We start from the raw sequence: 17334 nt of genomic DNA, 5'->3' as shown, positions 1-17334 counted from the left end.
AAGAAACTTCCAGAAAATTCCTCAGCTTTATGGCTGAGTGGCCAGACAGAAACCTCTTCCTAGAGAAAGACTTGTGAAAGCCCGCTTTTTTGGGGAGAAAGAGAACCTAAAGGACTCTTTGACTGAGAAACAGGCTGGACTCGAACCCAATCGTAGATCTCTGGAAAGACCTGAAAATAGCTGTCCACCGAAGGTCCCCATCCAACTTGACAGGAGCTTGAGCGAATCTGCAGAGAATGGCAGAAAATCCCCAAATCCAGGTGTACAAACCCCAGATTTGAGGCTGTAATCACCTCCAAAGGTGCCTTAACTAAATACTGGGTTTAATGTCTGAATGCTTATTTCGGTGCAATTCTTTTATTTATTTATTTTTTATAAAAAAAGCTATAAAACATTTAATCCTGTCTGCTTGTCATTACTAGGGGAAAATATTAGTTTAAACTGTTTTAGCATTCGACTGCAACATAAAAAAGTGAAGGGTCTGAATCACTGAAGGCTGTTAACATGCTTTTTTTTTTTTTTTTATTGCTGTCATTCAGTCTTATTGCTGTCATAAACCTTTTTTCCAGCAGTAGCTGTAGTAGTTTCAGTGGGAAAAAAGCTCCAATAAAGCCACAGTAATCAATAATCTCTACAGCAGACTGACAGCGTTGGCAACTTTATCTGGTGAACATAGTTGAGTATTTAAAAGCAAATGTAAAGAGACAGATTTCACTTAGAAGTTGCAAAGGACCAAAAGAGAACCAGGAGGAAAGTGAATACTAGGACTCAATTGTTTCTAAATGAATGATAACACATTAGCCATATAGGCTACATAAGTCACTGTTGTGCAATCTCAAGTGGCTAATATAAATGATTGTAAGCTAAAGTTTAACTTGAGTCACGTACTGAGCACATTCATGAGTAAAGGTAACCTTTATTTGAGCTTAAAGGCCTGTAAAAGGAACAAACAAAGCCAATCCTTTTACACGCATACATAGCATATATACATTTCCCCTCATTCATCAGCTACATGTGAGCTTAAAACAGGGCATGAGGGCCTATCACTAATTTCAGAAGAGAGAGAACACACTTTTGGGCACTTAAATAAATAAGAAAAAAACAAAATAGATGCAACTGAAAGACATCATTTAGGAGAAAACTCTTAACATGACCAGTGATATCACCGGTACCTTGCTACAGCCAAATGGTACATTCTAGATTGAGGTACTTTAAGGTCCTATGGTGTTAACCAGTCTGTACAAATTTAAAATGAGACATAGACATACATGAAACCATTCATCTGATTGTGATTAACCATGATCTTTGTCAAATGCATTTGCCTGAGAACCTTGTTATACGACCAAATATGACTCTGATGGATGAAACTACTACAGAAATACTTTGTCTTCAGAGAAGAGGACAACAAGCTCCTCAATCATCTTTGTGAATATTTATTTCCATCCCATTACACTGAGATCCTTAAAATCAATGTGAATCCAAACGTCTTCTCTACAGGGAAAGAAAGACAATGGAAATAAAATAAAAATGTCTATAAGGGGTGAAACTTAATAATTTCAGTGTCATATTCACATTTATTATAATAATAATAATAAGAAGAAGAAGAAGAATAAGAGGGATACAAACAAATGAAATACAAAGGCCTCCAAAAGGCCTGTGCGTAGTTGCACAGCTTCATATATACATGATACAAGAGTCTCAAATCTCTACTGAGGTATCTGGTGGTCCAGCGATTTGCCCTCCAGCACCAGTTTGATCTCTTTGGCATTCAGAGTTTCATGTGCTAGCAGGGCGTCCGCTAGCTCCTTGTGCTCCTTGCTGTAGGTCTTCAGGAGGTTTCTAGCACGTTCATACGAGTCCTGGATGGAGGAGGAAGATTAGGAAGTAAGAAACGGATCAATATCTGCCACTTAAAATTAAAGTAAATTTGAGAGCGCAGTGGGAAAACTCACATTCAGCAAAACCCTGACTTCCTGTTCGATGATAGCTTGTGTCTCGGGGCTCTGCTTGGTCACGTCCCTGTAGGTCATCACACCAAGCTGCAACAAAACACAAATTACACCCTTTAGGTTGAAGGAACAACAGACCTTCTCAAGCATTAGTCACTTGTAGTTACTGATCATTATAGGCTGTGAGAGTTTTTCTTCCCAGGAGTCCAGACAGATTATCATTGTTTTAGGTGTAATTACAGGTTAAACTAATGTTAGAGGACTGAAGGTTTTTTTATTCCAACTTAACAATACATCAGTGTCCCGGTCTCTGATGGAAACATTTTAGAAGTACATTTGCAAGTGGCTTTGTGCAAACTCTTGAATATAGTGTCAACCAAAGGTCAAGCCCCGCAGCAATAAAAGCCCTGAGAACAGCACTGTTTCGTGAATAAATCTGTCTTCTATGTCAGTGGAAAGGATCAAATTGTTCCCTCATTACCCGTACAAATTAAAAATGTTACCTTGTCACTCATGCCGAATCTGGTCACCATCATTTTTGCAATTTTGGTTGCTCCATCGAAGTCACTGGAGGCTCCTGAAATGCACAATAGCAAGTGGAGATTGAAACTAATGCTGCATCACAAACGATTATCAGACATGTACTATAATTATTGTAATCTAGTTTTGCAGTTCTGTCATCAGAATTGTTCATAAAGACTGTTTCACACCAGCAAAAATATTTCTTGATAAAAATGAAAACAATGCATTTATTTTCAGGATAGCAATGTCAAATTGTGTTTTGTACTACAAACACTGCTCTAAAGAACTTTTAAAAAGGCTATACAACATAGTAGATGAAGTATTCTCTACAGCAGGACTAACACCAAACTTCACTTAAATGAACTTATCGTATTTACGTACCAGTGGTGATGTAGGCGTCTCCAAAGATGAGCTCCTCTGCGACCCGACCGCCCATACTGACATCCATCTGAGCCAGCAGCTGGGCTCTCGTCTCACTCCAACGGTCGTTCTCTGGCAGCATGGACACCTAGAGGACAGACAAAACGGATAAGATTGTAGGTTAAGTTTCAATAAAAAAGGTGACCTGAACATTACTGGTAAGGAGTATGAGATATAACAAGAGCTCACATGGCCAAGAGTTGGGCCTCTAGGCATGATAGTGGCCTTGTTGATGGGCATCGCATCTTTGGTGTAGTAGGCAACAATAGCATGGCCGGACTCGTGGTAGGCCGTGATGGTCTTATTCTTCTTGTCGATTTCAACACTCCTCCTTTCAGGGCCTGGTATGAAAAGAACAAAGACAAAAGTGATTAAAACAATTAACTCCCATTCATGTTTTCTGTGTGTGAAGATAATCCGTCTCATGTGATGTGAGGGCTGCAGAGCAGATTTAAACACTGTGTGTATTCACCCATGATGAGCTTGTCCTTAGCGAACTCCAGATCCTTCATTGTGACCATCTCTTTCTCGTCTATGGCTGCCTTCAGGGCGGCCTGGTTGACCAGGTTCTCCAGCTCGGCCCCAGAGAAGCCCACTGTGCCCCGGGCAATAATCCCCGCATCCACGGCTGTAAAAGGGGGGCAACACAATAGAAAAAGGCTTCTTTATAAAAAGTTACCAGTGTGAAGGAGACAAAGCTTTCCTTTACAGTGACGGCAAACAAAAGGTTTTCTCACAGGTTCGCTTAATGCTTGAACACATATTTCAATTGATAAGAAAGCTAAAGTTTAATGTCTGGGACCTACCAGGGTCCATTTTGATCTTGGAGAGGTACCAGTTGAGAATTTCAGTGCGTCCTTTCACATCGGGGCGAGGGACGGTCACATGCATGTCAAACCTTCCTGGCCTAATGAGAGCGCTGAAGAGTAGTAGCAAAGTAGTCTTAATTAATTTTCACAGTACAAAGACTGGTCATTTCTGCTAAACTACATAACTTTACTGCTTCAATTTTATTTATTTTTTATCAAATATGATGAGTTTTGAAGATTATGAAGCATTTTTTCAGATACTGAAATTAAATCTAGGGTTTGAATTCACCATCATTTGAAGCAAATATGAGAAAGCGTACCACTGCTAAGCACATTTTAATTCACTTCCCATGAAAATGTGTCAACAACATGATTGTATGACTTTAAAGTTTGTGTAAGTGTAGTCGATATAAAACAGGTCAGTGGTTAATATATATTCAGAAAGTTTATTTTGTTAGACAGTGAGTAGTAAAAAATAGTTCTGTGTACATGACCTATATCTACATCCTGTATGGATTGACCTTATTTCAAACTGGTTATTATACTTAAATTAAAACCTAGGTAAAAATATGTGAAATGTAAACATACTTATCCAAAGCCTCTGCAAAGTTTGTAGCACCAACAACGATGACACCTTCATTTGGTTTAAACCTGTAAAATACCAAAACATCGAGTGTAAGAAGAGAAAGTTCTTTTTTTTTTTTTTTTTTATATTCTGCATTTTTGAAAAAGGCAGAAAACTGACCCGTCCATTTCAGCCAGCAGCTGGTTGATGGTTTGTCTAGAGTAGGGATGCATTGGAGACTCAATTCTCTTTCCGCCGACGCTGTCCAACTCATCAATGAAGATCACACAGGGAGCATTGGCCTTTGCCTCTTCTGCAAAGCACAAAAAGAAGAAGAAAGAGATTGCAGTTGTTTGGATACACCCTCAACTGGTCGCTGACATTTTTCTCACATTCAGCCAACTTACTGAAAAGGTTCCTGATTCGACTCGCGCCGACGCCCACAAACATCTCGTCAAACTCTGATCCGGAGGCGTAGTAGAACGGCACGTCAGCCTCTCCGGCCACGGCTCGTGCTAACAGAGTCTTTCCTGTGCCTGGTGGGCCAACGAGGAGGATCCCTGATGGGAACAAAGGAAAACAAATGAGTATAAAATAACAGCATATCAAAACATATAGGATGAGACCAACTGCCAGATTTGTGGGTTAATTTCCTGCTAAATAAAAAGCAGAAGAAATGAAATACCTTTAGGCAGCTTTCCACCCAGAACAGTGAATTTCTGGGGGTTCTTGAGAAAGTCAACAACTTCTTGCAGTTCATTCTTTGCCTCCTCCACTCCTTTGACATGCTCAAATGTCACATTCTTCATCTGGACGGGGTCGACTGCTGAGTCAAGACCAGATGTGGTGCGGAACCTCACTGTTAAATCACAAACACAACGGATTCAGTACGACAACACCAGAAAAACCTTCCATTTCTTTGCAAAGCATGACTATAACTGCTGGTTACAATATGCTTAGTGTGGCTCAAATGTAAGTACAAAGATTTAAATGTATTCTATTATACATTCAACTACATCAGCACACTGGCATAAAAACATATATAGTTGATGGATATTTAAGTATTACTACACAGTGATATGCAGCAGAATAATCAGTCAAACTCTACATGCACACCGCAGGAGTGACATCATGTTTTATCAGCTACTGTATTCTTTAACGTATTAACCTTAAAAAGGTACACATTCAAAACCTAAATCAAATATTTAAGATGAAAATGTGCTCAAGTAAAACACTGATGAGCTTTGATCTATTTGTAGTGTGCATGTGGGGTCGTGAGTTGGTTTGCAAGCATTGGAGAGAATAAAAACTGAAACAAACCAGCATCAGAAAAGGAGCCTTTACCCGAGAGAAACGGGGTTCTTGACAACCCGTAAATGCCAACAAGTAGCAGGACCAACAGGATCAACCTGGTTCTCCTCAGCGAGTCTGTAAAACAAGAGCAAAGACAAATATTATTCCTTCATGTCAGTCATAGGAGCTCCCTGTGTTTTAACTCAGCACTGCCACCCAATGAAAACCTGGTGCAACTGTTACACTGACCACCAGGGAATCCTTTCATAATACAAGGTTATTTTTTCCCCCTAAACAATAACTGTAGTGCCTGATGGGTAGGTAAGTGATCCACATGCCTTGTGTTCTCTGAGTGAAGGCCTGAGACCTCATGAAGCCCTCAGTGAAACCCGTCTTGAAAGCTTCCTGCTGGTTAACGGGAAGGTTCTTCTGTTTCGTCAGTTGGTCCAGGGATTGTGCTTCTGGTACCTTTTCCCTCTGAAGAAATCCCTGTGAGAGAAACAAGAGTTTGGTGATCAAAACTCTTTTCACTTCCTAATCCACCTATAATTATTTTTGTAACACAGAGTGTCTTTCAATAGGTCCCAATAATATCGCTGACCTTCATGAAGGATGGCGTGAAGGCCTCTGACTCCACCGGCCCGTCATAACCAGACTCTGTTCGTCTGGTCTTTGATTTAAGGGTCTTGAAACCCCGACTCTGGACCCATACTGAAAATAAAGACACACCAAAAAACATTATACACATATTCTTAAATGTCATGCATTTCATACGAATAGATAACTTCCAAAAAGCAGGTTAAGTATTCAAAGTTTCTTACCAGGCAAGAACTGCAGATCTGAGCAAGCTTCTCTTAGAGGACTGTGATATTGTCTGTGGAATATATGGGAGCCAAAAACTCCCAACTTTCTCTGTGAAAACCCTGTCAGACAAACAAAAGGCTTGTTTCATTTTACATGATATAATATATTGACAAATGTGTAAAATTAAATAAAGATTATCTTTGAAAAAATAAAGCTGGGAAGCCTGAGCTGCTCACCGTTCTTGTTTTGGAAGAAGCTGTCTGCAGAAACGTGACTCGACCTCCATATCGAGGAAACAGCAGGAGGTTCTTCTGCTGCTGGTATGGGCAGTAACCTGCTGACCAGCTCATCCAGCTGACTCACATGGATCTCTGACAGGCCCAGATCCCTCAGACTCACATTGGGCTGCCAAAAAAGGATAACAAAAGTAGTAATTATCTACAGCTTTCTAAGACAATCATTGCGTGTCCATGGCTTGTTAGAGCCTTTAAACAACGTTCTTAAGACATCCTACTCACTTTTACAGTGACTTATTGTAATTAACATACAGACAGGTATATTGCAGATGTTAGAATGGCTTCAGTACGCTGGGATGTGCAGAGTTATTTGTTTGAACATGAAGTAGACAATGGGGCAGGTACTGGAAGCCTTAACAATAACTTTCTACGCTTGTGTGAAATGTGAAAAGTATCTTATAAAAGCACAATGCTTATACAGTTATTACTTTGTGTTTCAGAAGAATGCCACTGGTGAAGACAAACATGTATCCTCCTTACACAAATATTGTATGAATAATGATGATAATAATAATAATAAGGTCACTCATGAGGGATTTGTCTTGCTTGATGTGTTTAATCAACATGCAAGATCCTGAAAGGTCAGCCAAAATTCAGTGTTATTGGTCAAAAAATATATTGTTTACTGTAGGTTGACCAATGTAACCAGTGAACAACAGGATAACCTATAATGGGGGCGGCTGTGGCACACGAGGTAGAACGCTGGTCCCGTAACCACAAGGTGGTTGTCAACATGCCGAGGTGTCCTTGAGCAAGACACCTAACCCCCAGTTGATGGGTTAAATGCAGAGAATTGTAATTTCCCCACTGTGGGACTAATAAAGGCTTAATTATTATTATTATTATTATTATTATAATGTAGAGACATTCAGATGCTTTTTCTACCCTCACGGGGCCATGATGGTGTATCCGTGGTGTGCGTCTTCACCTCTTTAAGATATGAACTGTTCTCTGGAATGAAGTCTTTGTGCAGAGTCTGGACCGAAGCTGTGGCTGAGTTCTTCAGAGAGTGGAGGGCATTGATGAGCTGGCTGAGGGGCACTATCATCTGGGGGGGGGGGGAGAAAAAACAACAACAACAACAGAGGAGGATGAGAAACTTTCCACACTTCTTGTACTAGATGTTACATGATGAATCCTCCACACAGGTCAGTGTGGGGGACAGTTATGTAACCTGGCCTCTTTTGAAAATAAACACCCAATTCAAGTGTACTTCAAACATAGCTCCTCCAAAACACATCAGATCAGCACCTGCAAAGCCTGTGGTGACGTAAGCATGGGCTGATTATGAAGAGATCTCCCATTGACTTGTTAATGCTAACATTAGCAGAGCTAGCTTGTCATTGACCACAACAAGAGACACAAACACACAAACACACACAGAGAGCTACTTATTTGACTTAACATCACCCCACAGCAGTGTATATCCACTGTGCAATGCTGATTAGTTTCACTACAACACGTGACGTTGACAGAATAACACACATTAGCATTAGCATTAGCTTTAGCTTTAATCAAAAAGCTTTTACCTGCTGCGGCTGAAACGACGTTGACAGTGAAAACATTTTTGCCCGAAATATGGATCAAAATGTCGGGTTGTGGGTGTGAGGAGAGACGCCGAACAACGAGTCCCCCTTTTTGTTTCCCTCGTTACACAACTTCCAGCAGCTTAGCTAACAAAACTGCAAATGGATTCTCCGGCATCCGAGGTCAAGTGGACTACAACGTGACGTCATGACGCACTGTTGCTAGGGGGGCCACGCACATTGCGTCACTTTTTGAGTCATTCCTTTTGTGGAGAATATTTTTTATTAAAATTAGATATTTAAAAAAAATAATGTTAATTAATATATTATTAAATAAATATTAATATTATTAGCTATTTGTATTTTCTCGTTATTTAAGATATAAGTTTGACTGTTACACAATTTCTATTTCCCGTGAGTGTTTATATACTGCCTGATCAAAAAAATAAAATAAAATAAAATAAAATATATATATATTACATTACATATATATATATAATAATGATAGAAATATTACTATTATTACCTATTTATATTTTCCTGTTATTTAAGATATAAGTTTGATTGTTACACAATTTCTATGTTTAGCTCGCTACTTCCCGTGAGTGTTTATATACTGCCTGATCAAAAACATTTAATAAAAATAAAATAAAAAAAATAATTATATATATATATAAATATATATAATAATAATAATAATAAATATTACTATTATTACCTATTTATATTTTCCTTATTTAAGATATAAGTTTGATTGTTACACAATTTCTATGTTTAGCTTGCTACTTCCCGTGAGTGTTTATAAAATAAAATAAAATAAAATAAAATAAAATAAAATAATATAAAAATAATAATAAAAAATATTACTATATTTCCTATTTATATTTTCCCCTTATTTAAGATATAAGTTTGACTGTTACACAATTTCTACTTCCCGTGAGTGTTTATAAAATAAAATAAAATAAAATAATAATATATATATATATATAAAATAATAATAATAATAGAAATATTACTATTATTTCCTATTTATATTTTCCTGTTATTTAAGATATAAGTTTGACTGTTACACAATTTCTCCTTCCCGTGGTGTTTATATACTGCCTGATCAAAAAAATAAAAATACAATGTGACGTCATGACGCATAGCTACACGGGGGTGCACGTTGTGTCATTTTTGAGTCATCCCTTTTGTGGACCCGCCGGAAAATTATATATAAAAAAAATATAAAATATATATATATATATATAATATATAAAAAATATATATATTTATAAAAATATATATATATTTATATATAAAATAAGATGGGCAGAAAGATATATATTTGATCAATTCCAGCGGGAAATTTAAATGTTACAGCAAAGAAAAAAACAAAACAAAGGGAAAGTAAAAATTAAAAAAATACATAAAGAATATACAATATTTTTTATAAACTCCTAAATCATTTTGACAAATGTTAAAACACTCAGTAATTTGACCGGCATTTAATTACAGCTCATTTTATGAATTGCACACAGGCAGGTAGTTGAACACCTAAATGTGACGTACAGCGTCAAAGGACCCCTAGAGAGCTGCGAATTTCAAAAATTCAAAACAAACACGAGTTTGTTGTTTCAACATGCGAGTGTGTCCTCTGGGCAGACGCAACCCCAACTTCCTCGTTTGAAAAAAGAAATCAATAATAAAACAATGGACGCAGATGAAAAGCACGACTCCAGTAATAAAGATAAGTCTTTAGATGTTCCTAAACCGCCTTCCATCGAGGACTTCACCGTCCTGAAGCCCATCAGCCGCGGTGCTTTTGGCAAAGTCTACCTTGCACGAAAGAAGTGCAATGCACGATTATATGCCATTAAGGTGAGTCTGCCTGCTCTTTGACAACTTTGCATGAATAAAAGAGGCTCGTTATAGTTGGAAAATAATCTTTTTTTTGTTCTTTAGATGATGAGGAAGTCAGACATGGTGGACAAAAACATGACTGGCCAGATGAAGGCAGAGAGAGATGCACTTGCTTTGAGCAAAAGCCCTTTTGTGGTTCACCTGTTTTACTCCCTCCAGACAGCCACCAAGATCTACCTGGTAACACCAAGATGCCAATATATGACACATGCACAAACCACATTTACAGTAAATACTTAAGTTAAAATGTGTATGTTGTTATTATTATTATTATTATTATTATTATTATTATTATTATTATTATTATGTTTAATGTTAATTCAATGTGACTTACTTACTTGTTTAATGTTAATTCAATTATTATTATTATTATTATGTGACTTACTTACTTGCACAAACCACATTTACAGTAACTATTTAAGTTACAATGTGTATGTTATTATTATTATTATTATTATGTTTAATGTAAATTCAATGTGACTTACTTACTTACTTGCACAAACCACATTTACAGTAACTACTTAAGTTAAAATGTGTATGTTATTATTATTATTATTATTATTATGTTTAATGTTAATTCAATGTGACTTACTTACTTGCACAAACCACATTTACAGTAACTATGTTAAGTTATTAAATGTTAATTCCACATGTACTTATTATTATTATTATTATTATGTTTAATGTTAATTCAGTTATTATTATTATTATGTATTATTATTATTATTATGTTTAATGTTAATTCCATGTGACTTATTTACTTGCACAAACCACATTTACAGTAACTACTTAAGTTAACATGTGTATGTTATTATTATTATTATGTTTAATGTTAATTCAATGTGACTTACTTGCTTGCACAAACCACATTTACAGTAACTACTTGAGTTAATTTGTATATTTGCATGTGACTTACAGGTGATGGAATACCTCATTGGTGGAGATGTCAAATCTCTGCTTCACATCTACGGGTATTTCGACCAGGATATGTCTGTAAAGTTCATTTCAGAGGTGGCACTGGCTTTGGATTACCTCCACCGTCATGGTATAATCCACAGGTACAGTTTAATCAGTTAATGTGTATAATACTGATTGAGTGAGATGTATTGTTTGACTTGGAAATTTACCTGAATTATAACTTTTTTTTTTTAGGGACTTGAAGCCAGACAACATGCTTATATCCAACAAAGGTCACATCAAACTGACAGACTTTGGCCTCTCTAAGGTCAAGCTTGACAGAGGTGTGAGTCCCATCAGCTTCTCATTTGAACATATTGTGACCATCACCACTTGTAATGTCAGTAATATTTCCTTTATTTCATCTCTCTGCTCTATCAGAGCTGAGTCTTATGGATATTCTTACTACTCCATCCTTGGCTAAACCAACAAAAGATTACTTCCGCACCCCGGGTCAAGTCCTCTCCCTAATCAGCGCCATGCGATTTGTAAGTGAATTGATACTATTCTTGCCTGGAGCAAAGCCCTGTTTGCATGTTTTATGCATAGTTGGTGTTGAATAATGACTCTTCCTTTGTTTGTTCAAACACAGAATTCACCTGCAGGAGAAGGCAAGCGTCACTGCGGCGCATCAGCTATGTCCAGTCCCATGTCCTGTGGCAAAATAAAACAAAAGAATAGCTCTCTTGGTTCTCCCTTGATGAAGAAAAAAGATCAGCTGTGCTCTCCTGTTCCTTGGAAAACGGGTATGTCGCTTTTTCTCCGCCCATTAATTCGCATTGTGGAACGACTGGTTATTCAAGAACTGGTTTTATGAAAGGCTTCTGCATAGTATTGACTGCTGGTGAGATCTTGTCAATGAAAGTGTGTTTTAACAGTTTATCTGTATTTTCTCCATAGGACCCAACACTATGATGTTCAGCCCTCACAACCTGGCTAAAAATCTGACCCCCTCACTGCTGAAGACCAGGAGGAGGTTTGAGACGATGAGTGCAGGCAGCACCACCGACACCGAAGGTGGCATCAGTCCACTGTGGGAGTGTGACGAGGTCAGTGGTCTTTAACCTATAACTGTAAGGAATTTACAGTCCATTTATCAATGTTATGTTTTGATTATGGCTGTCCTGATCAACTTTGTCACCTCCAAATCTTAATTTACGTCATTTACTTTTGTTATGTAGTTTAAACTAGTTCTCCGTTGCAGACATTTCAGTGACATTTTTAGTGTAGATTGGTGTCAATACTGTTGCTATGCCTTCATTGGTTCATTCCTTATTGTGACATTAGTTTTCCTTTCTATCTTTCTACTTCAGAAAGAAAATCAACATGCGAATGAACAGAGAACAGGAGGGCGTTCTGAGTCCAAAGGGCCTGTACAGGAGTCTGTGCCCACAAAGCCGGCCAACTTTGGTTTCTCATCCAAGGCCTCCAGAGTTCTGTCAGATCCAGGCCATCTCACGGAAAAGAAACCTCATCCCAACACAGCTCCGGATGAATTCTGTCTTTCAGCCTCGTCTGTAAAGAGAACATTCTCTGACATTGAGAGAAGCCCCGAGCCTCGGGAGAGCCAAGCCAAGAAGAGTAACGCAGCCTACAAGAGATGCTACGAGATTCCAGGAGAGGCGACGAGGTTTCACACCGGCCTGACTGGAACATTTTCCACCGTCCAAATAGATGACTTCATGTCCTCCACTGAGGGGATTGAGTTATCTGACGACTGGATCCCGAAGCGCTCCAGCCCCATTGTCGTGGCCAAAAGTCTGTTTAGTGAGCTGGAGGAGCCGACAGAGGACGTGTTTGAAGACAGAGCCAAAGACCTGTCACATTCAAGTTTCACATCCCCGCTTGATGGGAACAGTGACATCTGCAGGAGCTTGAGCCTCGACTCTGACGGGTCAATGCACGAAACTTCTCTCACTATCGACAGCCGTGCATCTTTCAAGCCAAGCAAGTTTTCCCAAAACATGAACTCGACTTCATCTGAGGAGCAAGAGGGGAACAAAGACTCGTCCATCACTGACTCGCTCCCACAAACTCCATCTGCCGTCTCTAACGAAACACCCAAACTTGGTAACTTTGGCCGGAAAGGATCCCAGTCCTCCTTTCTGAACCGGCTCCCCGATCAGATCTGCGGTGTCGCACAGTCGCCCTCATTCCTCAAGCCGCGGAATATCGTAGCTTTCCGTAGCTACTGTAGCTCCATCAACCGCTCCAACGTGTCGGGGGTGTCCCGATTTAGTGTCGGTTCTGTCGAGGCCATGGACGTCTCCGCCACAGCTTCTCACCACTATGCGTCCGGCAACGCCACACCAGTGCAGAAAAGACCCAGCTCCAACAGCTCACTCTATCAGGTGAGCACACCAGGAGGCCGGTTAAAAAAAAAGGTTTTGCACCGGCTGTACAGGTGTAGAACTCCTCGTTAGTACTAATGGGTTTACTCGCCGCTGAGCCTCAATACAGCCGCAAGCATTGTTCTAGACCTCAATCAATCAGGCCTTTATTTTACACTATTTTAACACTTTAATAGGAATAAATTGTAACTCAACATGCACAATTACTAGAGAAAATATCTTCAATTTACGGTGAAATAAACAAAGCTCAAAAAGCCGAGCTAAATAGGTGTATTATAATAATTAAATAAAGGCCAGACTAGAAAGGTTAAACACAATAATTATTAGAAAGATAGATTTAAAAAAAGCTAAATTAAAAACCACATGGAAAAGGTAGTTCTTTACCAACATTCTCTGCTGCCCTTGTAGTCTTGTAGTCTTTTGAGGACAGATGTTATTATCTTGGGTACACAAAATTGAAATAAATCTTTTGGGATTACTTCCTTTTGTGAAGCTTGAAATGTTTGTCTTTTCAAGTGGTTTCAGAGTGGCAGTGATCCAACTTTCAGGGCATAGTTTGTATGGAAATGACAGAAAAATTGGCATAAATTCCTAATAAAATCTTTTCTTTCCTCCTCACATCAGACTCCTCAGCCCATGTCGACCTCTCACACCCCTTTCAGGACCCCGAAGAGCGTCAGAAGGGGTGCAATGCCTGTGGAGGGTGCACAGATTTTAGGTACTCCCGACTATCTGGCTCCAGAGCTTCTGTTGGGAAAACCACACGGTAAGATAAGGAAACTCAAAATTCCAAAAAAAGCACCTCCAAAAACACAAAAATAGCCCAACACAGTGTTACGATATTGACGTTGGATGGTTGACATTGTAGTCCTTGTGACAGGCATTCTTTTTTGAGTTTCAGGAAGTTGTCAGTGTGGTAAGTTTATAACGATATTGCTGTTTGTGCAAGCAAGCATGCATGTTCACCCAGCCTGCTAATCCGCTAGAGGGAATGAGCTGATTCTTCCCCCGTTTTTCTCCCCCCCACTGGTTTTGTTTCTGCCCCTTGGACTGGTGAAAGAACTGTGGGCCTGATCAGAGGGAAGGGAGCATTTTAAATGTGATTAAAAAGGAGAAAAACATAAAGCTAACAACATTTTTAACAGTTTGGGAATCAGGCTTTTAACTGGACAGAAGGGTTTTTCTACTCCTAAAAGCTGTAGGTTTTTGGGTAATGTTATGGCACTTGCTTTATTTTTGACATTTAGCAACTGCCATGCAAAATGTCATCTAATAATAACCTATTGATCGCACATGCTGTTCTTCATTCAACACACTGAGGGCAGTATTTCCTGGCAGTTGCACCATGCTATTTTTGTAGCGTGATTGCTGCTATTTGAATTCATGAACAGTCAGTCTGTGACATGAAGGAGCCTGTGTGGCAGTATTTATTCATCAGCTGTCAAGGATTTTCTAAAAACGCAACAATAGAGGAGTATGTGAATGTTATTGAAATCCTTTCAGTCATTGAGAAACAAAATTACTTCTTTAAAACCACAATTTCAAAGCACAAAACCTCAAGGTTCATGTTTAATTTGTGATTAATAACTACAGATATCTCAGACTACCTGTTGGTGAATGAAAGAATGAGTTTATACCCAGAACCTCAATCCCTCCATCCTCAACCTAACTTAGTCCCTGCTTGTGCCACCGCAGTAAAGTTATTACACGCCTAACGGGAATCAAAGGGTAATCTCTGGTGTTTGGAGCCAGCAGCTGTGTGAAATGCGTCTTTTCTTTGCTTCCATTCAGACTGCATGGTGGATTGGTGGGCGCTTGGTGTGTGTCTTTTCGAGTTCCTCACAGGCGTTCCTCCTTTCAACGACGAGACGCCTCAGCTGGTCTTCCAGAATATTCTCAACCGAGGTGGGTTTGGTTTACAGAAACATCCGAACCTTAACCACAAAATGCCCTAAAATATCTAACTTACAAAAAAGCCTGCTTGATGATCAACATGCCAAACATATTGTTAGTGCTTTTGTTGCTTCTTTTACCGTGTTGCTGTCAACTATTTCAGATATTCCCTGGCCTGAGGAAGAGGAGGAACTGTCTGTAAACGCAAGAAATGCGATTGAAATCCTCCTGACCATGGACATGACAAAGCGAGCTGGTCTAAAGGGTGAGGACCACTTTTATTCAATTTTTTTCTGTCTGAGTTTAAAGGAGCAGTTTGTAAGGAACCGAATACCCCTCCAATCATCCCTCCCTTTCCGAGCATGTCAGAGAACTACGGTGCCTTCAGGAAATAAAAAAACCCCGCAAAAGGGCTTTGTTGTGGTTTGATTTTGATTATACAATAATGAAAACATACTTCAATATTGTTTTCAATTTCTGCCAACATGTCCCCCTAAATCATACATAGTGTTTTTTTCAGACATGGTTGGTCCTCAGACCTTTCCTAAAATGTGCAGGTTTTACCTAATACAACTCTGAGAGCAAAAATGACATTAATATAAGTGCAAGTGAATACAGGAATTGTTTTTGGTTGTTTTTGATCCAACCCATCTGTTAGTAAGGGTTTCTGATGTGCAAGAGCATACTTCCTGTAAGTCGCTTTGGATAAAAGCGTCTGCTAAATGACTGTAATGTAATGTAATGTAATTGTTCTAAAAACTTAATACCTGATATAATAAATGGTAGACAACAACTTAATCCAACTTTTTCAGATTTTATTAGTTTTTTGACAAATTCTTAAATTATGTATGAGAATTTTACTTAAATTTCTGTGGTTAAAAAATCTAAAGATTGGGTCTTTTTATGTATTCGTAGTCAGGGAATTATCACATAATAAAATGTGAATACACCTGTTCTTAATAAATCTAATTGTACGCCAAAATAAAATGGGATGAGATTTCTTATCAATTTTCTTGAACATCCACCAGAACTCAGGTGTCACCCCCTGTTTGAGGGCCTGGACTGGGACGACCTGCAGAACCAGCCGATGCCTTTCATCCCTCAGCCAGAGGACGAAACCGACACCTCGTACTTTGACGCGAGAAACAACGCTCAGCACATCTCCGTGTCCGGCTTCAGTCTGTAGAGTTACGCACTTTAACAGCTTAAGAGTTTTATTAAAGCAGTCAACACATTTTGGCTGCTGGTGACGTGTGAAATTCAGATTCAGATCCATTATACAAATAAATACACAGTAATGATGTGGATTTTGATTGTTTTTCTGTTTAAGGTTATCATATTTTTAAATAAACATTTTACCTAATGTGCAATCAGCGGTCATAAGAGCCAGAAAAAAACTGAATCTGTTGACCGCTCAGTTAGTTACAAGTATGCATTGCAGAAAGTTAACTTCTTTTAAATCTTAGTATTACCATATTACACAGTTCTCTTAAATTAGGTTCTTATTCTAGAAGAGATTTTGCTACTGCTTTGACTTTATAATAGGTTTTGATTTCTGATGATATGTTGATTAAATGCAAGATAACTCTTTATGTTACGTCTCCATGCAGATACGCTCCATGTATTTCTGCACTGTTCATCGTTGTAATGTTCCCCTGCTGATAGCGGACTGGGTGGGCGGGCCTCCTGAATTTCCCTTTAAGGGTACAATACTGCTGAAGAAAAGCATAATATATTCATAAATAATGTATTTTATATGTAAATCTTGTTTATAACATTCTGTGTCATTATTTTAAGACTGGAGTAGAGTACTGTGTGTTGTAATGGCAATGCTTTTTGCTGCTTTTATGTCACTTGCGCTTGTGATTTTGGTGTGATCTCCTGTCCGTTTTTCCACACTACTTGCTTTTTTTAAGATAAGTTCACGAGGCTCCCAGCTGCTTGTGAAATTTTATCTTGTTGGAAAAAGTAAAAATACAAATAAAATCTTGTTTGTAACATGATGTACTTTTTGCCTTTTCTGGTACCTTATCACCATGGCTACATT

At 38.6% G+C, this 17334-nt stretch overlaps 2 protein-coding genes across 3 annotated transcripts; one reads left to right on the top strand and one right to left on the bottom strand.

The window, feature by feature from the left end:
- Nucleotides 1-902: 902 nt before the first annotated feature.
- On the bottom strand, nt 903-8414 carry LOC129110601 (ATP-dependent zinc metalloprotease YME1L1-like). 2 transcript variants are annotated; one of them, XM_054622727.1, is made up of 18 exons: nt 8188-8414; nt 7587-7706; nt 6599-6767; nt 6380-6481; nt 6160-6269; nt 5897-6047; nt 5586-5693; nt 4951-5124; nt 4673-4825; nt 4446-4578; nt 4289-4351; nt 3698-3810; nt 3364-3519; nt 3081-3232; nt 2853-2979; nt 2453-2526; nt 1953-2039; nt 903-1859 (listed from the first exon to the last, which is right to left on the bottom strand). In XM_054622727.1, exons 1-18 carry the CDS (start codon nt 8221-8223, stop codon nt 1707-1709), a joined length of 2181 nt encoding a protein of 726 aa, XP_054478702.1. In that variant the 5' UTR covers nt 8224-8414; the 3' UTR covers nt 903-1706. The 2 variants fall into 2 exon arrangements, with proteins under 2 accessions (XP_054478702.1, XP_054478703.1); XM_054622728.1 differs by having other exon boundaries at nt 5610-5693.
- Nucleotides 8415-9717: 1303 nt separating this feature from the next.
- On the top strand, nt 9718-17244 carry mastl (microtubule associated serine/threonine kinase-like). Its single transcript, XM_054622726.1, has 12 exons — nt 9718-10044; nt 10129-10266; nt 11005-11144; nt 11239-11327; nt 11425-11531; nt 11636-11789; nt 11944-12092; nt 12357-13394; nt 14019-14160; nt 15186-15299; nt 15451-15552; nt 16316-17244. The coding sequence occupies exons 1-12, from the start codon at nt 9877-9879 to the stop codon at nt 16471-16473; spliced, it is 2499 nt and encodes an 832-aa protein (XP_054478701.1). The 5' UTR covers nt 9718-9876; the 3' UTR covers nt 16474-17244.
- Nucleotides 17245-17334: the final 90 nt, after the last annotated feature.

The sequence above is a fragment of the Anoplopoma fimbria genome, chromosome 21 (genome assembly GCF_027596085.1).
Source record: "Anoplopoma fimbria isolate UVic2021 breed Golden Eagle Sablefish chromosome 21, Afim_UVic_2022, whole genome shotgun sequence".
Taxonomy (NCBI): Eukaryota; Metazoa; Chordata; class Actinopteri; order Perciformes; family Anoplopomatidae; genus Anoplopoma; species Anoplopoma fimbria.
The sequence above is the reverse complement of the archived record's forward strand: the minus strand, read 5'-3'. Positions and strand labels throughout refer to the sequence as shown.